The 24,368-nt window shown below is 48.7% G+C and overlaps 3 protein-coding genes across 8 annotated transcripts in view; 1 reads left to right on the top strand and 2 right to left on the bottom strand.

The window, feature by feature from the left end:
* MAP3K13 (mitogen-activated protein kinase kinase kinase 13) overlaps positions 1-7,868 on the top strand; it is a 72,127-nt gene extending 64,259 nt beyond the window's left edge. For 4 of the 6 annotated variants that reach the window (XM_056498484.1, XM_056498483.1, XM_056498480.1 and 1 more), the window contains 4 exons: positions 435-505; positions 3,192-3,489; positions 4,148-4,245; positions 4,334-7,868. In XM_056498484.1, the coding sequence (XP_056354459.1) occupies positions 435-505; positions 3,192-3,489; positions 4,148-4,245; positions 4,334-4,370 (504 nt within the window). In that variant the 3' untranslated portion in view covers positions 4,371-7,868. Of the gene's footprint in view, positions 1-434; positions 506-3,191; positions 3,490-4,147 lie in introns of all 6 variants that reach the window. The other 2 variants (XM_056498486.1, XM_056498485.1) reach the window with 1 other exon arrangement.
* A 377-nt stretch (positions 7,869-8,245) lies between these two features.
* Positions 8,246-11,758, bottom strand: TMEM41A (transmembrane protein 41A). The gene is made up of 5 exons (XM_056498488.1): positions 11,557-11,758; positions 11,329-11,482; positions 10,386-10,547; positions 9,748-9,886; positions 8,246-9,225 (listed from the first exon to the last, which is right to left on the bottom strand). The coding sequence occupies exons 1-5, from the start codon at positions 11,652-11,654 to the stop codon at positions 9,005-9,007; spliced, it is 774 nt and encodes a 257-aa protein (XP_056354463.1). The 5' UTR covers positions 11,655-11,758; the 3' UTR covers positions 8,246-9,004.
* Positions 11,759-11,861: 103 nt separating this feature from the next.
* Positions 11,862-24,139, bottom strand: LIPH (lipase H). The gene is made up of 10 exons (XM_056498487.1): positions 23,946-24,139; positions 19,700-20,067; positions 19,032-19,140; positions 18,850-18,951; positions 17,847-17,936; positions 16,587-16,754; positions 15,873-15,968; positions 14,858-14,969; positions 13,760-13,933; positions 11,862-12,200 (listed from the first exon to the last, which is right to left on the bottom strand). The coding sequence occupies exons 1-10, from the start codon at positions 23,995-23,997 to the stop codon at positions 12,128-12,130; spliced, it is 1,344 nt and encodes a 447-aa protein (XP_056354462.1). The 5' UTR covers positions 23,998-24,139; the 3' UTR covers positions 11,862-12,127.
* Between the last annotated feature and the right edge of the window lie 229 nt (positions 24,140-24,368).

Here is a 24,368-nt window from a genome sequence, read left to right as displayed (position 1 = left end):
GGTGAAACCCATTGGCAAAGGCTGTGTCATCCTCCATCCTGCTCTATTGATGGGCTGTGGTAGAAGAGGGTAAAGCCAAGAGTGCCAAATCACCTCCATAATTTATGTGGGTTTCCATGTGATAATAATTACTTGATTTACATTAGTGAGCATCTGGAACGTTCTGTACTCCATACCTGCTAAAATACTCCAGTGTATTTCCCAGTCAGTCCCTCCAGATCTGGGAATAGCAGCCTTGAGGCTGCCTGGAACAACCTCCTGGTGGACAATGCCTGAGTCAGCGTTCCTGACACACAGGCTGTTTTCTGGTCTAGATTCTTGCAGCCTGTAGATTTTTGCACTGTTTTGCAGTGACTTTGTCCTGTAGGACCAAGGGTCAACTATGCTTGCACTTCCCCAGAGGTGATGCCCTTTTTGTCCTTGTTTTCTGCCAGAGTGGGGATGAGTCGTCAGAAGAGGAGGAAGGCGAAGTTGACAGTGAAGTGGAGTTTCCTCGTAGACAAAGGTAAAAGGTGAATTCACTCTAATCTCTTTTTGGTGGGACAAAACTGAGAACTCTCATAGCAGATGCACACCAGCACTGAAACTGGTGAAGGTGCTGGCAAAAGAACAGAATCCCATTCAGTGTGTCCCACCTTCAGCTGATCCCTCATGTCCACTCGCTGTTCCAGCCCATCCTGAGATATTCTTTCTGGCCCACTTTTCCTGCTGCATGCCGTTTGCAGCATAACTTGATCACGCTTGATAATGTTGTTCTGCCTCTATAAATGAGCTGCTGCATCTGTTTCATCAGCATCAGACTTAGTGGGTGTGGGAACCCTTTGTGGGCTACTCCCAGTGTTGTTTATTAATTGTTGTTGCAGTGGGGAAGACTCCAGCCCAGCACCTTTGTAGCTGAATTCAGATAAGATCACAGAGCTAAGTTACAACAGCAGATGAAATTTGATGGTGTTGCCTGTAAAATAAGACTTAGAGGAATGTTTCTACATAAGCCTGGGGAACAGCAGGATTTAGAGTCCTGTGCTCAGGAAAGACATCGTGGACTTGGTGCTGTAGCTTCATGAAAGTGGCTGCTTGAAGTGCAGGAGTGCTCCAGTAGGCAAACTGGATTTGATTCAAAGGAGCAGAGAAGAAAATAAAATCTTGTCTCCTGTTGTGTGCACACCTGAAGCTTAAATCCTAATTGCCCCAGCTCAGAGAGCACAGTAAAGTTTGGAAAGGCACTGAGAAGTGTGACAAGAGTGGTTAGGGATGGTTTCCATAGAAGAAGAGATTAAACCCATGTGAAATGTTTCTGTAGCAGGAGGAGAGGCAACACTGGAGGTGCATGAAATTGTAATTTATGTGGAGAAAATAGACAAGGAATGGTTCTTCACATTCATGTTAGGGGCAGCCAGTGAAGCAAATGGGGCTTAAAAATGAACAAAAGGAAGTGCTTTTTCCATCCAGAACATTTTCAGATGTGGAGCTCATTGTCAAGGTGTGCTGTGGAAATCAGACCATGAAGAGCTGTAAATGCAGAATTTCTGGAGTATGGATCCATCAGTGACTTAGCATTGTCATCTGGGTTTGAGCTTCCACTTGGAAGTTAGATCTCCTGAATGGTACAAGCTGGGAAGAGATGCCAGGAGAAAGCAGGCCCTGTCTGCATACCCTGTTCTCATCCTTCTCCCATATTATTCCTTCCTGCCTGGGGTTGAAGGCAGAATGCTGGGCTGTGTGAGTTATGTGACTCATATAGTTCCTGTGTGGTGTTGTTTCCTCTGTGGTTTACTAACTGAGAAGATTAGGAGGACAAATTGCCTATTCCATGTGATGCCCAGATGTGGGTCTGCTGGCATGTTCCCTCAACTGATGTGTTGCCCCTGGCACAAGGGGCATTGAATCCTGGCACAAGGCCATTTCCATGGTCAAGTAACCATGAGATTATTTCTTGAGCGGATGGTCCTTAATCCTGCCTGGCTTTCAGGATGGCTGCCAGGTCATGCAGGTCTTCCCAGGTGAGTTAGCTTGAGCTCACAGAATCACTAGGTTGGAAGAGACCTTTAAGATCATCAAGTCCAACTTATGCCCTAACACCTCAACTAAACCATAGCACTGAGTGCCACATCCAGTCTCTTTCTAAACACATCCAGGGATGGTGACCCCACCACCTCCCCAGGCAGACGATTCCATGACTTGATCACTCTTTCAGTAAAAAACTTTTTCCTAATATACAACCTGAATTTCCCTTGGTGCATATTAAGGCTGTATCCTCTTGTTCTGTCAGTTGCTGCTTGGAGAAAGAGACCAAACCCCACCTGATTACAGCCACCTTTCAGGGAGCTGTAGAGTGATAAGGTCACCTCTGAGTCTCCTTTTCTCCAGGCTGAACAACCCCAGCTCCCTCAGTCCTTCCTCACAGGGTTTGTACCCCAAGCTCCTCACCAGCCTCTTTGCTTCCTCTGGATGCACTTTATTGTCTCAACGTCCTCCCTAAACTGAGGGGGCAGAACTGGACACAGCACTCAAGGTGTGGCCTCACCAGTGCTGAGTACAGGGTAAGAATGACCTCCCTGCTTCTGCTGGCCACACTATTCCTGATCCAGGCCAGGGGCCATAGGCCTTCTTGGCCACCTGGACACACTGCTGGCTCAAGTCCAGGTGCAGTCCATCAGTACTCCCAGGCCTTTTTCTGCTTGGGCACTGTCCAGCCACACTGTCCCCAGCCTGTAATGTTGCAGAGGTTGTTATGACCAAAATGCAGGACTCAGCACTTGGACTTATCAAACTTCATCGCACTGGACTCTGTCCATTCATGCAACCATTCCAGGTCTCTCTGCAGAGCCCTCCTACCTTCCAACAGATTGACACAGGCTCACAGCTTAGTGTCATCTGCAAATTTACTGATTAAAGACTCAATACCTCACAGTACAGCCTTGCCTTCCTTTAGGAAAATGCACTGTCAAAGAAAAATATCCTCCAGGGCAGATCAGCTAATATGGACGTATCAGACAGGACCAAATAAGAAGAGATGAATTTAAAGATGCAGGTCTTGAACGAAATCATTCAGAAGGGGTAGAATTCTGTAGTTCCAGGATGTGGAAGACACTTCACAAGGCCTGGTGTAGCAGGGCAGTGAACACAGTACCCAGGAAGTTCCCTGTGACTGTCATCCAAGGTGAACACTGAACTTCTCTCCTTGTTTGCAGACCCCACCGCTGCATCAGTAGCTGCCAGTCCTACTCGACATTCAGCTCTGAGAACTTCTCTGTGTCGGATGGAGAGGAGGGGAACACAAGCGACCACTCGAACAGCCCAGATGAGCTGGCCACCAAGCTGGAGGATGAGCTGGCTGAGAAGCTGGAGGACATGTTGTCCCAGACTCCAGAGATCCCCATTGAAATCTCCATGCAGTCAGATGGGCTTTCGGACAAAGAGTGTGCTGTGCGGAGGGTCAAGACTCAGATGTCTCTGGGCAAACTTTGTGCAGATGAACACAGCTGTGAGGTGAGTTGGTTTTACCCTCGTCCTTCCACTCAGTGGAAAAAAACTACATAAATGCTACGGAAAGGAATGCAAGGGCCAGAAAGTTGGAACACTGCCTAGAAAATGCTGTGGTAGGTGTACTACGGCAAAGCAACTGCTGCAATACCCAATCTTTCTCCTGCTTAGCAGAAGAGTGGGTGGGGGAAAGCAGCACAAACAGAGCTGAACATAATGTGCTGGTCAAGATGAGTGTGATCTTGGGAGGCCATCAGATTTGCAGTTGCATTAAGTGGGATAAAAATACATAATGAAATGAAGTGGGTATAAACTGCCTCAGACATATCCATCGGCAGCCTTGCTGACAAAGCCAGGATGACTTTCATCCTTCCTCTGCCTTTCAAGTGTTTGGGAGGGGTAGGATAGAGCCTGCTGCATATGATCTCCTAATAACCCTGTGTTTGGGAGTGCTCTGACCAGGTATTTCTGTGCTGTCCCCTCTCTTAGGGGAGACAAGTGACCTTTGGTGGGGCAGTTGCGTGCTGTGCCCTCTCCCATGTGTGCCACTCTCCTCCTCTGCAGGTGGTGACCTTTGCCTGGCTGCAGTGACAGACTGGGATGTGTGGGTGATGTGCAGTACAGGAATGGTGATCAAGTCTCTCCCTTTCCTTTTGTCTTGCAGAACCCACCACAGTTTGGAGAATCAGACTGTGACTCTTCTGAAGGGGAGTGTTCTGATGCCACGGTCAGGACCAATAAGCCCTGCAGCTCTGCTACTTGGTAATACAGATCTCCCCCAAAGCTTCCTGGTACTGGCATTTTGATTTCCCTGAGATTCCACTTCATTCCCCTTCATCACACTTTACAGGAAGAGAAGATGCTTCTCCTTCCCACCCCAGGAGTGATTTGCAATAACCCGAATCTCTGGAAAATGTCCAAATGAAATTAATTCTCTTTGAGCATTTCAATCAAGAATGGCAGGGATGTATTTTATTGAATAATCTAGTTACTGTAACATGGATATTTATTTTTTTGACATTTTAACACTTTTTACTGTAAAGAGTGGATTGTATTTATAGACACACAGACTTGTTGCAAAAAAAAAAAAAAAAAGTTCAGAAAGCAAGCACACTATGGAGAAACATCCTGGGAGTCCTGCCTGGACAGCTTTGTGTACAGACGCGGGGGATTCTCTTGCTGCTTGCACAGGGGACCAGGCCTCGTGGCCCTGAAGATTGGAGAACAGATCAAGAAAACTAAACCACTCAGTCTTATCAAATGAGGAAAAGCAGAAAAAGACCTGACTTGTAGGGTCACCTGTGAACAAAGTGTTTTCAGTATAACCAGCTGGGTCATTTTTAATCAGAAGGTGGACATGTTCCTGGAGAAAACTGGTACCGAGGTGCTAACACCCAGGGTCTTCTGAGTCGATACATCCCCAGGAATGTAATGATGGGTTTTATTTTAAGAATTTTTAGTTTCTTTTTTTAATCAGCATTTTGTTGTGAGATCCTGCAAATGTATCTAACCTCGTCCTCTTGAAAATTGGTATCAGAGCACTTCTTACCACCGTCCTTGCTTCACTCTGGGAGTGTCAACCTCCAGCTGAGCAGGGAAACCTCCCTCAGATGCAGTGTGCCATTTCCCAGTTTTCTTCCTCCTCGTACCTCCTGTCTGTTTCAGTCAGTCAAAGAAATCAATCAGCTCAGCGTTGGCCAAGCAAGGACTTGCAAAGCGTGGAAAGCACATTCCACAGAGCTCGAGCACTTCTGGGGAGAACACTGGAGACGCCTGGACTGGACCGGGAGAAACAGCCTCTCACCTACAGCAGCATCGAGAACCAGCAGAGGGCTGTGTGTTGAGGGGGAAGACTGGGAATCACTGGCCTGGCCAAGAGCATCAGCCCTGCTCTGCCTCCTTGTTCACTGTACATTCTTGGGAGCATTAGCAGCTGCCTGCCCTTCATGGCAGGCCTTGTGCAGGAAATGTTGTCGTGGCTGTGTCTCGGGTATCCCTGAGGCCTCTGTCTCTCCTCCAAGCTGAAACTCTGCAGGTGCAAGTGAGGATAGTACTGGTATGTGACAGGCCGAGGCATTAGCAGATGAGAAAAATTTGTTTTCTGATAGAACTCATAGTGCCTTCCCTTCAAACACTACTCTTCTAAAACAATATTGAAAGAGAACAAAATGATAGAGCACGTTCCCCCCCCTTCCTTAGTTGATGTCCCCCTGCAAGAGCTCTCCCTCTGCCCTTCCCAGTGTGCTGGCTGGTATGGCCAGCCAGAGGTGAATGGCAGGAATGGACCATGGACAGGTACTTCTGTTGTTTTGTTTGTTTACATTTTATGTTAAAATATTGGTTTGAACGTAACTGTGGTAATTTATAGCCTCATGGCAAAGTGAAGGAAAATGTCTTACTTATACAGAGAGCAGTATTGTATGAGTTAAATTATCCCATATTTTTAAATTTTTGTAGCTGGACTACAGACAGATCTTAAGTTATGACGTTATTTTATTATTTATTATAATTTCTGTAGATCAGAAGGTTGGCTTCACCGCTAGCACAATTGTAATCTCTGTGTGTGATGTTACCTTCTCCCTGCTCGCCAGAGGGGTGGGAGCAGAGCTGGGCTCAGTGGCTGTCAGGAGTTGCTGCCTCTGGTGATTTCCAGGATGTTGTTACTCCAGGGCAGAGAACAGAGAGGGGTTCAGAACTCAGGTTCCTTGTGGGCAGAGCTGCAGTTTGCTCATGTTGCTGGTGGTTGGCAGCCGCTGAACTGGTGGGAATGTGGGAAGGGTGGTCAGGGAGTGAGGGGCTTTTGAACTGATCACAAAATAAGTAACTGTGACAAGATTCCCAGGCCAGAGCATCCCAAAGGACATCAGGGAGAGGGCAGTTGTCCTGGGCAGTGGGTCCATGTAGTGGATCACCCAGGCAGGACCAAACAGGCTCTTGGAGAGGGAGTGACCTGCTCACCCTACTCTGGGCAGAGGCAGAACCCTGTGAGGAGCGAAGCTCTTTCCTGGCTCCTTCCCTCTCTCTTCCCATCCTTTGTTTCTCCTCCCCAATGTTCTTTGTCTCTCAGCCAGCAGCAGGAGGAGCTGGCAGAGCCAGAGATGGCTTTGCTGTTGTGGTGTGAGAGGGGATTTGGTGCCGCAGATGGTTACTGAGGAGGCTGGAGGTCAAGGTGTGGGAATTTAGCAGTGGAGAACTGTGTGCACACAACACACTGTGGTGTAGAGAAGTGGAGAACTGCCATCGGGTGTCCCCAGCAGAGGATGCCAAGTCCTGTGCCCCTGGGGAGACTGCTCAGACCTGGCAGGCTCTTGGAGACCCAAGGGCAGCACTGGTATCCTTGGCAGTCCTACAAACAGCCCCAAAGCAGAGCTGCCTCCAGCTCAGGCCTGTCACTGTCCCCAGGGCCTCCAGCCTGTGGTGATCCAGTCCCTGACAAACATATTCTAGAGAGGTTTGGGTACCCGTGGTCTCTGCATAGGTTCCACCATGGGATGAAGCTCCACTGGGCTCGTGGAACTTTGGTGTTTGGGATTTTGAGACCCTTCTGGGCCAGCTGTCCTGGGTGTGTGCTGATCCCTCCCCATCCTTACCTGTTCTGCAGCCAGGGCAAGCAGAGCTGCCCCCTCTAGGCTGCACATTTAGCTCTATTCTTACATCCCCGGGTCATGGCACTGTTCCAGTCCAGTGCCGCTGCTCCCACCCACTGCCCTGACGCTGCATCCCTCTGGGAATGCCACTAGGGCAGCCCCTTGCCCATCTGGGAATGCCACTAGGGTAGTCCCTTGCCCCGCCCCTGGAAGTGTCACCCCAGCCTCCCCTGCACACCGTCCCATGGCCTCGCTGTGTGCAGGCAGAGCTGGCTCAGCACCCCAACGTTCCCGGGGTGATTGCTGTCAGTTCTGGGGGGGTTCTGTAGGATTTTCCTTGGTGACACCTCCCTGGGATTGCACAGACAGGCCCCACATTGCTTTATGGGCACCTCTACTACAGTTCCTGGCACTTCCTCTCCTGGCAGGGTCTGGGGTTGAGAGGTGTTGGTGAACCTGCTTACTCTCTGTAGTAACACCGCATTCCAGGGCTGGAGTAAACTGTGGGTTCCCTTTCCAGCATCCCAAGTACCCTGATCCAGTTCTCATGGCTGCTGACAGCTCCTGAACACTAGCCTAGATTTTCTCCCAGAGCTGAATGTTGCCCTCCCCACTGTCGTGTTAAGTACCCATTTCATCTTGGCCCTGTCCAGCAGTGTTCATCCCTTCCTCCCTGCTCTGTGGATTCCTGAGACAAACTTGATTTTTTTTTTTTTGTATTGACCAGTGTACAGTGATGGAAACAAGAATGACTATCAAAGCAAACAATGCATGGAATAAAAAGCCAGTGTACTTCAATGCTGCAGGCTGGTCTGGTGATCTGGGAATGGGTTCTCATGGAATTTGGATGATGTCATGAAGCCTTGCCCTGGGGTTTCCCCTCTGCCCCCTTCTATACCAGGAAAGTTACTTTGTCGTCCAAGTGGATCTCCTCATGGACAGCAAATACCAAAACCGCAAGAGCAGAGTATCATCCCAAAGGGAGGAGGGTGGTAAGGCCCTGGCACAAGATTGTTAAGAGAAGCTGTGGCTGCCCCTGGATCCCTGAAGTGTCCACGGCCAGCCTGGACAGGACTTGGAGTAACTTGGGATAGTGGAATGTGTCCCTGCCCACAGGAGGTGAAACAGGATGGGCTTTAGAATCCCTTCCACCCAAACCATTCTGGGATCCTATGTTCTCCACAACTGGGACAGAGCCCATCTCTTTATTTGGAATCCTCCTAGTTACACAGGAGCAATTGTGTGGGTGTCAAGGTGTTTTTCAAGGACAAATCTCTGTCAGTCAGGCACATCCATTCCCATTCTTTTCCCCTTTAGTCTTTATGTGGAGTAGCAGCCACTGGCAGACCAGAGAAGCAATCTCAAGTCTTCTGACATGACTGATTCAGGCAGCTCAAATCCCAAGCATTTTGCTGCAGGGGGTGCTGGTTTAACATGGGAATCAAAAAAGAATCTTCTATAGCTGCACCCTGAAAAACATTGTTTTCTTAACTTGGTGCTTGTACAGCTGCACTGGAGCACGTAGCTCATCATTTTAGGCCAAAAATATTAAATCTGTCTGGAGTTGGAAGGAGCAGGGCCTGCCTACTGCCCACAGGGTTGTGCTTGGCCAGTGATCCACAGCTGGCTGCTGGTTTGCCTTCCTCACAGGATGCCAATACTCCTCCTTTTATTCCCCAAAGCCTCAGGCACACAGGAGACTGATATAAACGAAACAGGCACATTAAGTGAGTGTTCACAAAGCCCCTGTATCCCTCTCTCCGTGCAGGTACATGCACAGATAAACATTCATTAAAATAAGAACAGACACCTCCTCTGAGATGAGAAGGACGATTAAAAATTGCCACTGTCCTTGGTGACACAGAGCATGCAGAATATAACCCCTGGGAACAGAGTCCTGCAGCTTTTACCCCAAAACTGGGGCACCTAAGCCATCACAAGCTCTTTCTGCCATTGAGTGTCTGAGCTTGCTTGTCCCCATCCAGCTTCAGGTGTTTCTTGCTGTATCTCTTGATGAGGGTCCCTGGAATCAGCGCTGCCACAGCCATGGCCAGCAGCTTGAGCAGTGTGTCCCAGGAGAAGATGGCATCCAGAGAGGTGATTTGGGACAGAATGGCCCCTGTCTGCACACAGATGAAATTATATGGTGTAAGGCCTGAAGGAATCAGAGCAGAAAAAAGCCGTTAGTACCCCCTAGGGAAAATTAGCTCAAATATGCCCAAGGCCAAACACAGAAATCACAGAATTGTTAGGGTTGGAAGGACCTCTTGAGATCATCCAGTCCAATCCCCCTTGCTGAGGCAGGGTTACTCAGAGTAGGTGACACAAGAATGTGTTCTGGGGAATTTGGATTGTTTCCAGAGGAGACTCCCTGCCCTCCCTGGGCAGCTGTTCCAGTGCTCTGCCACCCTCCATGGAAAATTCTTCCTCACGCTGAGATGAACTCAGTGTTTTAATTTACAGCCATTACACAGACACAGGGGTCTTTGCTTGTAACAGAAAGAACAAGGTGTAAAGCAAAATTTCCAGCACTGGGGACACCTGTTTACAGAATGCTCAAGGGCAGCAGAGAGGAAACAGAACAAGGGTCAGAGTCCCAGCTCTGCCCTGCCTGGCTCAGTGATACCAAGAGCAGCAGTGTCACACTGTCCCCTCAGGCTGTGTCCCCAGGCCTTACCAATGAGCACGGAGAGAAAGAACTGGGAGATGGGGATGTTTAAAATGGGAGCCGAGAGGTTCAGAAACCAGTTTGGTGTCATGGGGAACAGCCTCAGGAACAACAGGAAGAAAAATAAGCAGCTCCTGTTCTCTTCTACCTGCCAAAAGAAAAGTTCCACATCATTCCTGCTCCTCAAATAGCAGTAACATTCAAATGGCCATAATACTGAAGTGAATTTTTCTTCTAACATGCTACAGTGTAACACCAGTTCAGAACTGAGGGAAAGCAGCAATATTATATGTGTATGGGAGCCTAATGGTGAGCCAGCCCTCTTCAAAAAAGGGGTGGAAATGGGATTTCACCTGAACAAAAGATCAGGAAGTCAAGAGCAGAACCATCTCCAGCGTACAACACAGCAAGGGATGGAGCACAGGGGCTTCCCAAACACTCCTTTATTTCATATCTGCTTTTCCTTAGGATCCAGGATTCTCCTGGCAGCCCCTTTCCCAACAAGGTTTGCTCCAAGAGAGCAGCCTGCTCCTAGACTGTGCTGTCAGCAAGCCTGCTGCATCCCCTGCACACGCTGGTTTTCACTGTCACCCCAAGGGCAGCCTGGCCCAGGGCCATCGTGCGTGTCAGCACCTGCCAGTTCTTACCTTCCCTTGCAGCAGAGCCACCTTCTCAGGGAAGAAGTGGACAATGAGCTGCTTGCCAAAAGCTGCAGAGAGCAAGTAGCAGAGGGTGGCTCCCACAGACGTGAGCACGGAGCACAGCACCAGCCCCATCCATGGCCCAAAGAGTGCTCCAGCCAGGACATTCTGTGGGGACAACATGGAGTGAGGCCTGGGGGACACAGTGTCTCACAGAACCACAGAATTGTTAGGGTTAGAAAGGACCTCTGAAGATTGCCCAGTCCAAACACCCTGCCAAGGCAGGGTCACCCAGAGCAGGTGACATAGGAACAGGTGGGTTTGGGATGTCTCCCGAGAAGGAGAGTCTGCCTTCCTTGGTTCACAGTGCTTTGGTGCCCTCCATGGGAAGTTCTTCTCCATACTGAGGTAAACTTCTTGTGTTGCCCTTATCCTGTTTCTGGGCACCACTGAACAGAGTCTGGCACCATCCTCTGACACCCCTTGGAGATACTTATATGCATTAATGAGATCCCCTCTCAGTATTTTCCCGACTAACCAGGCCCAGCTCCCAGTCTCTCCTCATCAGTGATGTCCAGCTGCAGCTCTTTTGTGGCCTCTGCTGCACCCTCTCCTCCTTGTCTCTCTTTTCCTGAAGAGTCCAGACTTGACCTGGCACTGCAGCGGTGCCTCACCGGGGCTGAGCAGAGGGGCAGGATCACTCCCTGAGCTGCTGACAATGCTCTTCCCGGTGCACTCCAGGACAGCACTGACCTTCCTGGCGCTCGAGGCGCATTATCCACCAACACTCCCCGATCCTTCCCAGCAGAGCTGCTCTCCAGCAGGTCAGCCCCGACCCGTCCCGGTACTAAGGGTTACTCCTGCCCAGTGAGGGCCGGGTCGGGTCCCTCCGGCTCCTGCTGCCCGAGCCGTAAGTCGCGGCCCCTCGCCCCCCTGGCCCTCCCCGTACCAGGAGGCTGGAGCCGGGGATGGCGAAACTCTGCTTGTACAGGTACGCGCCGCAGAACAGGGCCAGCGCCGCGCCCCGGTGCTGCCGCTCGTAGTCCCGCAGCGCCTCGGCCAGATCCCGCAGCTCCTCCAGGTCCGCCGGGAACCGCAGCGCCCTGCGAGGGGAGAGACACACGGGCAGCGCCGGGGGAAGGGAGGGACGCGCGGCAGCGCCGGCCCCCACACCCACCTGCGCGTCTGCCCCGCGCTCAGCCGCACCGACAGCAGCCACAGCGCGGCCGTAGCGGCCGCGAAGACCAGCAGAAGCCCAGCCGGGCGCCGCCACATCCCGGCTCGGGGCCGCTACCGCCGCCGGACCGACCCGAGCGGAGCGAACCGGCCGCTCCCGGCGCGGCCCGGCCCTGCCGCCCTCAGCGCCCCGAGCCGGTGCGCAGGCGCGGGGCGGGGCGGCCGCGGGGGCGGGGCGCTGTGAGGGCTGCCATGGCCCCCGTGGCACGATGGGGCTGTGCGGTGTTTGGGGCCGTGCTGCTCCTGAGGGCTCCAAGCTGGCTCAGCCATGGACACGCTTTAAACCCCTGTTTAAAACCTTTGTGTTAGCCCCCCGCTTTGAAAGCCACACTTTAAAGCCGTGTGCCGCCATGGTTTTATTGTCGCTCCCCAGCCCGTTTCTACACTGTGTGGAGTGCGGGTCCGGCGGCTCCGTCCCCACAGAAGGCGCCCGGGGCCCAGCAAGTGTCCCCGCTCTCGGGGAAATGTCTCTGCCCCGTCCGGGCACAGCATCCTCGGGACTCGACTCCTGCTCAGCATGGGATGGGCTTGAAGGTGTTCTGGCTGTTCTCAGTCAGGACCAGGTCGTATCGGCACAGCTGGGGTCTGTGTGGAAACACGGCCAAAAGTGAAAAAACGGCGCTTTTTAATGTCATCTCCCCATCTACTGGAGGCCTACATAAAGTAAGTCATCTTCTCAAGAGAGCTGCCTCCGAGTCCACCTGAAGTGAGGTTAGTTTAAGCCAGGGATACCTTGAGCATTTTGCTGTTCTGTTCTATGTTTTCTTTTGCTTGTAGAAAAAAAGAACGCAAAATCCAGCAAACGAACAGGCACTGGCTGCAGAGTCTGTCGTTCTCTTTAAGCCCATCCACACCTGTGTCCACCGAACAAGGTGGTCCTTCCAGCTCACCCGCCTGTTCCTGCCTCTTCTCTGCTCCTGGATGAGAAATTCTGCCACTGCTCTGACCTGGGTCCAAGCATAGATCTGGTCTGGAGCTAGTTCAGTTAAAAAAAACTGAGGGAATACTTGGGCTTTCACTGGGGAAATATGAGCATTAGCCCTGTGAAGTGGGTTGAGCAACAGGGAAGGGGAGAGGGCAGGGCATCCCTCCCTGGGGCAATGACTGATTAGTTGATGTGTTGAAAGTCCTGAACTGTGCTTATGGCTGGTGGCAGCCCCTCCTCGGGGAGAGAAAACATCCTCTGATTAAATATTAGGGCATTTTGTCTGCTTTTTAAAATACTAAATGTGTACCTGGGACTGGAAGTGACTGTGGAGGTGTGGGGCAGGAGACAGGGAGTGGCAGCAAGGGAGAGCTGCAGGACTTTGTTTAGTAGATGTACACAATCTTTTCCTTGTTCCAAGGCTAGGATAAGGGTAGCAGACCTCATGAAATGCAAAGAAATATGCTCTGCATTTCTGTATGTCTTTTTTGCTTCACCCTCCTGACCCTGTGATCTTCCAGCCTTGTTTTTTAACCCAAACTTAAAGCATGCTGTGGTGTCCACAGTGTCCTTGCACACAAGGTCAGCATAAGAGACTCTGTGCTTGCTGAGCTCAGGGAGAGCTCACAACCTCCAGAGCTGGGAACCTTAAGATTAGGAGAGCAGAGCAGACAGAGGTTAATGAGATGATAGAAATTTCATCAGCAATGTCTTGGGAGGTACCTCCTGATGTTGTGGGTATGAGTCAGGGCTTTGGGGCAAAGCAGCCAGCAGCTCCCACTTGCTGGAACTCGAGGAGTAAATTAATCTCCCTGCTTCACTAGCCATACAATTGACTGGGATATGAAATGTGTATTTGGAGCTGAACATCTGTTCTTCTCAGAGAGCTATGTTTCCCTTCATCCTGGAGTTCAGGCCTGGGCAGCTTCTCAAAGGTCATTTTCCTGACCAAAGGTTAAGGTGCCAGGCCACATCAGAGTCACATCACATGTGACATGCTCCTAGTGCAATAAGAGAGCCTCTGTGTTCAAGTAAGTATTCAGCTGTGGGATTCCATTAAAGAGGAATTTATTCCCAAGATATGCCTATGAGAATTACTAAATGTAAAATAAATCTGATTCTTCTGCACGTACTCAGCCAGGACAGGAATCTGGGAAATTCCTTTACTTCAGTCCAGTCTGCACCAAGAGAAATGGTTTGTTTGCAAACATCTGCTCACCTTTCTGGGTTTGTCAGTGAGCGGAACCTCATTTGGAGAATCCTGAGTTTGAATTTTGGGCCAATGACAGATCCTGTGGAAAACATCAAGGAAATTCTTTCCACCTTTTCAAGATCCTGGTCAAACCCAATGAGCAAAGTGATTTGTTTGTACTGCTGGAAGGTGGCAGCCTCTCTAAAGGTAAAGCAGACAAAAGAGAGTGTCAGAGTCACCAAGGAAATAACACTGGGTTTAATGTAGTCACTGTTATATTAAATAGAGGGCTGGGGGAGGAGGAGGCCTGAGCTGCTGATTTACAGGAAATGGGTATGGATTCAGGTCTCCAGGTGTCAACCTGCACAGCCACTCCTGCCCTCAGTTTTTTGGGGTGGAGGTGGGGACACAGAAGGTTGGATGCCATTTTGTTCCCAGCCAGAATTTTCACTGTGATTCTTCTTTGATCCCAAGTGGACTGGACCCTAGTGATATTTGTACCCTGCTGTCTGTGCAGGCCTGAACACTGAGTCACCTTGAGACATGCATGAAATCTGCACTGGCCTTGGTGTGGGGGTGATGCTGATTGCTGCAGTGCAAGCAGATACCAGATATATCTGAGGGAATATGCACTTAGAGAAACCTGGGAAAACTAGTTGTGCAGGTTTGTTTGGCTGAAGTGTAGCTAAGATCAATCAGGAATTTGCATGTCACATAAACACCATTAATTTGTCTCTCTGAGTGGAATGAATTGATTTTGGATGTGACATATTCAGGCCCAGGTTAATCCCCAGCTGTCTTGGGCACTGGGAACTAGAACAGAACACTCCCTGAAAGAGGAAGGAAAGAGGGGGAGATGTTTTTCCTCCTGCTTTACAGAAGCCTAGGGCAGCTGTGCTGCTCGCTGAGATTGTCCACTTCAGTCCTTAAGATGCCAGAGAAGTGCCCAAACCAAAAGGCTGGGCTGTCAGGGCTGTGTGCTGGGAGAGGCTGGGGAAATTCCATAGTCAGGTGCACTAGCAAGAATCAGCAGAGAAATTGGGGAAGGATGTGTCACCTCCCCCAGATGCAGTTGTACCAAGGGATGCACTAACACTTAGAAATGCTCAGACCAGTAAGACTTACAGATTAGCTATTGATTCTGCCTTCCTCCCATCTTCATCAGCTAGCATGATGCTGAAGGTGCCTCTCCTGGTGTCTTTGTTCCATGTGATAATATCCACCAAGTAGTGATAGACTGAGGGATGAGAGTGAGTGGGGTTAGACCCTGTGGGCTCACTGCTGTCCAGGCTGTGCACTGTCTGGGAGCAGGGCTGAGGGTAGAGAATGGACACAACCCCTGCAGTTTATCTCAAAAATCCCTCTCTCCTCCCTGCTCTCCTTCTCCCTTTGCAGAGATTTCAACTAGAAACACTAGGAGGTGTAAGGAGAGCACTACAGCAAGGGTTATACATGCAGGATGGCCTCTCTGTTTGGTTCCCAGCACACTGCCTTTCACTGCCTGCCTTCCCCCTTCACTTCCAGATTGTCTTTTTTCTGTCCCCTTCTGAACCCCTTCATTTCTGTTTTTCGTATCTGTTATTTGTCATCTCTGTCATGGAGCAGAATTGTCTGTTCCTTGATCTGTGAGTCTGAATTCACTGGCTGACCAGCACTGGAGCTCAGACCATAATTCCAGCCCATGCCCTGGTATGTTGGTAATCACAGGGATGAGATGAAACCTTTCAGCTTAGTGAAACATTTTTTTTTCCACTGATGCTCTTCCTCTCCCTGTGCCTCTCACTTTTCCCCAAGGTAGCTTTTTCACCTGTGCAGCCTGTCTTTCTCTCTTATCATTCCCACACACCTCTTACTTTCACAAAAGAATGGTTACTTTGAAACATGATCTGGGAACTTCTATACTTAATTTGAAAGTTCTCAACCAATTTCCTAGAACTGGAAGCAAGTTGGCTTTCCCAGCACTGAACAGGCAGATAAGGAAAGTCATGACAAACCACAGATGGACACAATTCCATCCAGCAGCACTGGAGTTTCTAAAATGCTGGCTATAACACCACCAGCAAATAACCACCTCTGCTTGGCTGCTGCTGACAGAGGCAATGCACAAAGAAAAATAATCTCAGAAATCTAAGTCACTTACTGCAAAATGGCTCTTTGTCCGCTGTGTCAAAAAACATACTTGTCACTGGATGGCTCTGTTGTGTTAAATAGCTTTTCCACTCATGGGCATAATAACCTGCAGGTGACAGTTTGAAAATGAAACTGAGTTACTGCACAGGTAGATGAGCTACTAAATGGCTGAAAAGACACAAATATTTAAGAAATAGTGCATTGTGTGCCAGCTGCTAAATAGCATTGTGACACACATCCTCCTGGACTCCAAAGGCTCAGGACTGAATGTGCCTGGTTACTGTTCTGGAAGTGTCAGGTGTTTTAGCATCAACATTTCAGAGCTGCCAGCCTGAGGCTGGGCTGTCACACCCAGGCTGGGGCAGACAAGTCCAGAATTCACTTTGTTCACCCATTTGCCATTCCTTTTAGAACCCAGAGGGGATTGTGGTGCTGGGAATTTACTTTAAAACCTTATTTTAGCAAGAGCAGGCCCCTGTCCCTCAAACTCTGCAACTGAGGGACTTTAAATTCACTGTTTCTCCGACTTTAGTGTAAAGATCCCAGGTCTTGTTTTGGCTTTTCTAGTCCTGAGGATTTCTGTTCTAGATCATAACATGATGTGATATCACAAGGAGCAGGCCTGAGAGACCTCAAAGACCTCCAGTAAAACATCACCCTCCAAGGTACAGTGAGGCCAGGCAGCTCAGTGTTCAGGATGGATTGACATTCTCTGGATCCTTACCTAGGATGGGGCATGGCATGGGCCAGAAGGGTTCACAGCTGGTGCATTTGCCATTCCTGAAATTCCTGTATGAGTTGCACGGGTATGTGGTGATATTGCAGCTCTGTGTCAGGGAGGACAGGAACAGGAAAACAGACCTCTGGTGGTCACATTTAAAATACTGCAATCCTTAATCATGTACAGGGGAGAAATATTTCATTAGCAATCTTCATGCCTCAGGGAAACAGGATTAATGCCCACAGGACACGCCAGTGGACAGTCACTGGCCAGTCTGACCCCAGCAAATTGCACTGAGGAGCACTGGGCTGTGGCAGAGCAGTAAAATGCCAGCAGCCTCTCCCTTTGAGTGCACTCAGCTCTGCCTGTGTCTGCTTTGCTTTTCTTCTTGTCTTTTTGGTTTGAAAAACATTTGTGTAGTTGCTGCAGTTCCAGAGGATCCAACTATGGATCAAGTTTTGTCTCTGGTGTTCTCCTCTCCTCTCTGAGCTCAGGCCTGATAGCTGGATATTGCTTTTAGCTTTGCAAACGACCTTCCATTTTGGTGTAAAAAACTATTTAGAAAGACATAACTAATAAAATGTTGCTCATGCAACAGCCTGAGCAGCAAAATGAGTGAAGCCTCATTTCCCAGAGATTTTTGGCTCAGGCTGCTCTCTTATTTAGATTCTCTTGGGTCCGATAAAGTTTGAGTTCACAGTACTGCATTTCCTTCTGTAAGGTATCTTCTTCACCCAGCTTTCATCAAACCAGTTCTGCTGCCAAGCTGAAATGAAAAAAGCTTTCTTTTGTTCAAGACTAGGGCTGTCCTTTCCAGACTGCACCGTCTGTCACTGCCAAGGAAGGTGCCTTTGCTTTGGCATAACTGCCTGCTCCACACTCATCTTGAACCCGTTTTCTGAGCAGGGGTTGCCACTGCTAGTCCTTGGGCTTTCGTGTGTTACAAGTAATTAGAAACAAAAAATCTCACAGATTTTCTGGGCATAGTCACAAAAAAAACAAGCGAAAACACATCTACCTGATGACTTTTTGCACAGAGGATTAGTCCCACTTGCACTGTGACAGAAGCACACAGAGGTCACGCTGACTCTCTGCCTGGTGCATATCAGCTAAACCCCTGTCAGGCCAGTGCTGAGAAGAAGTTGCTGCCATGGCTTTCCCAGAGTATGGATTTCATGTGATGATGATTCTCTAGCTTTCTCCTCTTTTTCTGATTGGAAACATTCTGTCAGGTTTTATGCAATTCAGGGCAGGATTAATTACCAGAAAATATTGTCAGTGGACAGCCTGGTTGGTCGGTCCCACCGTTGGGATAGAAGTCGATGTGGCCCAGTGCTTCTCTGTAACCCAGTCCTAAGAAAAGGGAATACCAGGGCTCAGGGAGGGAATATTAAATTGTAAAATGCACAAGAAGAAAATATAGCAACCTCAGTGGAAAAAAAATAGTAATTATTTAGCTCTCAGATGCCTGCTTGTACAGGAATACTAATGTCATCCGTCTGTTTAGCAGCAGGCCAAGCAGTTGTGACCCAGCTGGATCATTTTAACAGTGGTATCAAGTACCTAAAATAAGTCTGTGCATGCAACAGTACAACAGTGGGGGTTTGTGTCACTTGTGTGCAGGAGAGGAAAAGGAATCTAAAACCTGGCTGTTGCTGTGCTGCTGAAATCTGACTTCCTGGAAGGGCTGGGAGAAGAGAGGCAGCAATTAGATGGGAAAGCCAAGTGTTAGGGTTAGGGTGGCCATGGGAGAAGCATGGGGGGCTTGGCATAACACTGCTGGCCTGGCTGGTGGGTCTGGAAAAGGGCAGGGCTGAGGGAGAGTCCAGATTTACCCTAGAGGACTGTTTAGCTCTTAGGAGGTGGAATGGAGACTGGAAGCATCATGCAGGCATTGAGCTGTGGGACCAGCTCTGGAAACGCTGTGTGCTCGGATGCAGCCTGACCTCGTGGTGGGATTTTGGTGGGTCCTGCTCCGGTAGGACTGTGCTGCAGGACCTCATCCACTGCTTCCTACGTTCTTGTAAATCATGGGCCAGGTTATAACTGCTGTGTCAGCAGCATATTTTGAAATGCAAATAAACCAGCATATGAACCTGAGGGAGTGCTGGGGACAGCGTGGGCAGCACAGAGCCCCAGAGGGTCAGTGAGGCAGTCTGCCTGGCCAAAGGACCAGGATCCCAGCCCTGCTGCCCACCAGCTCCCTCCCCGTGCTCCCAGTCAGTCTCTGGGTTCCCGTGTAAGGCAGGGCTGCAGTGTCACATACTGTTGGTGTCGGAGTGAATGACATCCACAAACTGCGCGTCCGTGGGGTCCAGCCTCTCGCTCGGCGCCGTGCCCCTGTACAAGGGCCCCGCGGGGTCAAGGCCTGCAGCACAAAGCCATGGCCCTGGCATCACTCTGGGCTGCCCTTCCTGGAGGCAGGGGGACTGCTGGAGGAAGGCTTACCTGTGATTCTTCCCAGCATGCCATCAAACATCTGTCCCACAAAGCCAGAGATGTGTGCTCCCAGGCTCACTCCTATCATGTGCATGGAGTCAAGGGATGCTCCATCAATCTGAGATTTAAAAGTACTCATGGTCATATGTGTTCAGAGAGCTGTGATGAGAGAACAGTTCAGGCAGTGGTTGTATTTCCTGGGACAATGACTACAAGTGTGGACAGGAACCACTGATGGGCCCCAGGAGTAAAATTCCAGTTGCCCACATGTGGTTCCTGAAAGGAAGTAGCAGAAACTATGATCCTAGGAATCCAGCATCATCATTGCCTGTGCGACACCTTAGAGGATCTGTGAACTATAGCTAATCCCCTTAAACTGCCTTTGGATGTACAGAAAGTGGAAGTAAAGTTTCTATATACGGGAACATATGTCTGGAGAGTTTCATACCCAGAAACTTAGAGACGTAGAGTGTAAACTGAATATTGCACCAAAATACCATTGCATTAAGTCCAAGGGTAGGATTTGGCACTGCAGTACACATGCACTTCCAAAAATTAATATATTCCTTTTTTAGGAGTTTCTATTCCCAGACATCCTGCCGGTTTAAGCACTTCCTTTGTGCCCTTTTATATACTGTGCCTTAATGACTGTATTGTAGCATGAGCGTCCAACTTACCAACATTTCATCTATAAGTTTCTTCAGAATCTCAGCAACTCTTTTGCACTTCCTGGAAGCAGAGCTGTAGTTGAGAGTCGTTGCCCCTTGATTCCAGTCCACAACAATGATGTTCATGTCCTCTACAGAAAGCAGGAGATGCACCAGGTCAGGGATCCAGACGGGGGCAGAGCCTGTGAACCGGTACCCGTGGATGATGAAAGTTGTTTTCTTGGTCACATCCAAGTACTTGGAGGCTGCTGAGTGGAGCTCCTCGGCACAGGTTGGGTTCTGCTGTGTGTAGAGCAGCAGCTTCACTTTCAGCTCTGTCCCTATCAAAGCATTCCCGAAGCCAAGGGCTGTAAATGCAGGACATGTCTCCTGAGGATCTGAAAGGAGCAGAGTGGCAATTGGAGTTTGGCACCAAGGGGTTTTCTTTAGCCTGTTTTACCTGCCAGCCCTGCACAGGGCAGAAAAGTGTGTTATGCATTGACTGAGCACAGGGGCTGCTCCTGTCTCCTTTCTGCCCTTCCTCTCTATCATGCTCATGACTGAAGTTACCTTGAAACTTAGGTTTTCTTGCTGTGCTGGAACAAAGAGAGCAATCACACCTTTTTGGAGCAGCATTCCCTGAAACACACAGCCCTGCTTCCTGTGGCAGCTGGGAGTTGGCAGGGACTCTGTCCAAAAATCTCACTGGTGTGAGGACGGTATTAGAGACCAGCAGGTGAGATGGTTGCTGTACTGGTTTATGAGCTCATTTGTGTGTACAGATGCAGCCTGGTATTCCAGAAAGCAAAATGAGGCATCCTTGAATCTGTGAGATGATAATTGTGCTTTATACACAGCTGAAGTGTAACTGAATTTGATGTAAATACTGCTCAATGGGATGGCCTCTGCCATTGGAAAGCCTGTCTTTGTTCTTTGCTTTTCCAGCAGAACAGCAGCTGAGCCTTCAGAGCCCAATGCAGTCTCCAACAGGGCACTGGCAGGGAATGGAATAACTGTCTTCAGACAGACACTGCTTATGAAGGCCCTCCCAGGTTTAGTAGCCTTTTCCTGGCTCATAGTCCTTTCCCTTAAATCCTTGTAATCTCATTGAAGAACCTTGTGGGGGAGAGTGTTTCTCTCACACATATGTCCAGGGCTGCAGTAATTGTTCAGGCTACAGTTCCTAGAGGAATCTTCCCGATCTTTGCTGCTTAAAGGACTGTGCAGTAGGTAGCAGGGTTTAGAAAACCTGCAGATGTAAGTTAATTATGCTCTAGCAAATCTCCAATGCTCTATGCATTTTAATTTCTGAATGATGAAACTCTCACAGTTTCTATGAGCAACTTTCCCTTTTCTCCTCCTCAGGAAATCAGGAGCATGAGAGTGATAGAAATTCTATGTGCCCAGCACATAAAACAATCTACTCAGTTGCCACAGTTCTGCTAATTACTTTGTAGAAGCCCCAGGAGCTCCAGAAATAAAAGTTAATAGCCTAAAAGGATGTTGCAATTAAATCCAACTGAATATTTTGAATTGCCACCATAAATTCAGAAATAAATTTTGACATCTGAAATCCATGGAGTTCTTCCTGTATAAAGCCTATGGTAACATATAAATGGTGTGACAGGAGTGGTGGGAAATGAGCCCTCAGCCAGGCCCAGTAGAATCAGGAGCCTTTGAATGGAGGGTGTCCTGCCTCTGCAATGCTTCACTCAGAGCTCCCAGGAGCAGTGTGACTTTGGGCCCTGCTCCCAAGAGGAAAGGTGACCTGGGTAGCTGCCTCCTGGCCAGCCTGCTCTCAGCACATTCTTACAGTGCCAAGATGCTCCAGGGAAATAGCAGCAAGGGTTCTGTGATGCTGGTCTTGTTGAGATCCCAAAGTAACTAGCAGAGAAAAATTAACATCTTTTGCTCATACACAACACCTCACACAGTAAGAATCAGTGACTGTCCTCTAGGTGCTACTGCAGCATAAAAAAATACAACTATGTGTTTTACTAATAACAAGGCATTGTTTTAGTTATTGTATAATAGCACTATATAGTGTTGTTAATTATTTTTACTGCCACTGAAGCTGCAGCAATACAGGCAGAAATGCCAGGCAAGAATTACTTCTCTATGGTGCAAGATTGCACTGATTGCTTAATTTTCTGTATCTCCTGCACTGTGCTGAGGCTTGCCCAGAGGAGCACTATGTTTGTCATCAGAACAACCCAAACCTTCTGGTACAAAAGTACTTTCAAAGAGCTGGTCAGCATTTGCTGATACCTAACACAGGGACTGTATAAAGAACCTTGTTATATCTGCACCAGGTCTGTTGGATTGGTTCTGTTTTGATTAAAAATCAAATCAGTGCTAATAAGGGAGAAAACCTGCCAGCTTCTCTTCTGGCAAGCTGGTGCCAATCCCAGCCTCATATGCCATGTGTTCAAAAACTGACACATGAGGATGGCCAGTTATTCTGGCTTTGCTCTTCCTTCTGCTAAGCACAGTGACTCCTACCCAAATGGCTGGAAGTGTCTCTGAAATTCCAGGATGACTGGGGCAAGTGGCTTACTGAGATTTACTCTGCAAGCAAATAAATGAGGTAGAAACTTATCCCCTGACACTGTACTTAACCCATGTCTAACAGCTCACTCCCCTCCAGTAAAGGGGAATGAACATGGCCATTAACCCAGCATCCCAGTAACTCATTCCCAGCCCTACCTTAGCTTTCTAGACAGCCTGTGCAACCCTAAGTCTCCTTCTGCTCTGTTTTCTGATATGTAAAATAGGAGGCAAACACTGTTTGGCTGGGCAAGGTGCTCTGATCTCCGAGAATCTGTAGCAGGGAGCATAAAAATGTGTTAAATCCATGTACCTGCCAGGGAGCTGGAGATGTTTGGTCTCAAGCCTGACATCAGCCTCCAAGGTGCTATTGCAGCAGTGGAGGCATCTTCAGAATAACTTGGTTCTGAAGTTTCATATGTGTGCATATATATTCTGAAGTTAAATACTCCCAGGTGGGAGTGTTTCAGGGAGTGGAACAGTCCCAGGCAGACTCCTCATATTGGCTGCAGTCAGTGCTCTTAAGGCCTGCATTCCCCTGGTGTCTCCCATTCCTTCCCAGGAGATGGTGTTTGGAGGCTTTTCCTTTGATGTTGATCCTATGGACAGGCAGGGTTTGCCATGGTGGCGTTTTGGGGCTGTGGTACAGAGCTGTCTGCATGAAGAAAGTAGCAGCTGAGGTTTTTACCAGCTTGTCCTCTTGCAAAGGGAAGTTCCAGCAGATCACCTCAGTGGGTCAGTGGTCACTTGGCCAGATGTGTGGCTGTCCCAGCTGTGGTCCTTGGGACACAGAGCTGCTTGCCCAGCAAGCACCTGCATGGAGCTCAGGTGAGTGTGTCACTGCTTCTCTGTCTGCAGGAGCTCTGGCCCTCCAGCCCCTGCCACCTTTTCTGGGTTTTGTACAGTGTGTGTCATCACACTGGTCTTAACCATCAACGACATCTTTTCCCCTTTGAACACACTTCACTACCACACCATGAATCGAGAGCATCGGTGATGCAGATTTCCATCACTTTTCCACACAGAGGGTGTGCCCTCCACTTCTAAACTGGTCCTCAATAACTCACTGCATTCCATAGGTGCCTTTTCACACCATTCTCTTTTCCCACTTCTCTGACTGCATTTCCTACAGAGTATCAAACAAACCGAGCAAAAGGCGACCCTGAGATTACTCCAGAGGACCTGATGAGACACAAGTTAGTATTTATAAGAACACTGGTTTTTTTAACCCTGTTTGTTTTCTTTACAAAGCAGAGAGCTGTAACTTACTTTGCTCCCATGTGTATGCTAACACAAGGCAGTACATTTGTTTATTGTTACACAGGTTTGTTCTTGTAGGGCTGTGAGGCTATCAAATGGAGCTTATTGTTCATAAATGGTAATTCATCCTTTGCCTCTGTCATACATGACACCCCTGAGAAGAAATCATTATCCTCTGAAGATTTCGAATGACATTTTCAGTGTCGATGGATAGTACTTACATAAGAGAAATGTTTGCAAAGGGAGGAAAAGATAATAAAAAGTAGTTCTGGTGTTCCATTTGGAACCCTTAGAACTGACTACATTCATGTAACCAGTATAATTTGCTTTGCCAAAATAAATAATGCTAGTGAGAAACCCTGTGCAGTAACTGTAAATGCAGAGGGCAGGTACATTCATGTTGCTGTAAAGCACAGAAAATGTGTTATATTTGACAAAAAACATTCAAAACAAATGGTTGAGTTCTTACCTGTTTTCACCCCATACAAAAGGTAGATGAACACAACACACAGCCTCAGCATATGGACTTCCACATGGAACTTCTATGGGTAAGAGATTTGAAGGATCCCACAATTTCTCTGGCATGTGTCTGCTGGCTCTGATAGCAGTTTGCTTGCTTTTTTTTCTGCCAGTAACAGTAGGTGTGGTGAAAGGAGGAAGTTACCAGCCAAGAAATGAAGACCAGTCAAATGAAGCTTCTTCCTAAGAAGGTGGGGCACCTTCTATCCTAGCAGGTTTCCTTAATTTAAATATAGTTTGCCTTGAGGGATGACTAATCAAAGACACAAATGGTTGGTATCACCCTGTAAGCAGCAATTTGCCTACAGTGTTGAAACTAGGGAAATTATTGCCTGTCTATTTGTCTTTTGCAAAGAATGTCAGGAAGATTGTA

Source organism: Oenanthe melanoleuca, chromosome 9 (genome assembly GCF_029582105.1).
Source record: "Oenanthe melanoleuca isolate GR-GAL-2019-014 chromosome 9, OMel1.0, whole genome shotgun sequence".
Taxonomy (NCBI): Eukaryota; Metazoa; Chordata; class Aves; order Passeriformes; family Muscicapidae; genus Oenanthe; species Oenanthe melanoleuca.
Note: the sequence above shows the minus strand (reverse complement) of the source record. Positions and strands in the feature narration are given on the sequence as shown.

Excerpts from the sequence above, each read along its gene's own strand:
- LIPH (XM_056498487.1), bottom strand. The coding sequence starts at position 23,997 with ATGCTGAGGCTGTGTGTTGTGTTCATCTACCTTTTGTATGGGGTGAAA. Across the intron at positions 17,937-18,849 it reads CATTCACTCCGACACCAACA|GACTGGGTTACAGAGAAGCA; the intron begins GTATGTGACACT and ends CCCTTTTCTTAG. Across the intron at positions 13,934-14,857 it reads GCAGAATCAATAGCTAATCT|AGAGGCTGCCACCTTCCAGC; the intron begins GTAAGTCTTACT and ends CTTTACCTTTAG.
- TMEM41A (XM_056498488.1), bottom strand. The coding sequence starts at position 11,654 with ATGTGGCGGCGCCCGGCTGGGCTTCTGCTGGTCTTCGCGGCCGCTACG. Across the intron at positions 9,887-10,385 it reads TGGCTCTGCTGCAAGGGAAG|GTAGAAGAGAACAGGAGCTG; the intron begins GTAAGAACTGGC and ends TTCTTTTGGCAG. Across the intron at positions 9,226-9,747 it reads CTTTCTCTCCGTGCTCATTG|GCCTTACACCATATAATTTC; the intron begins GTAAGGCCTGGG and ends TGATTCCTTCAG.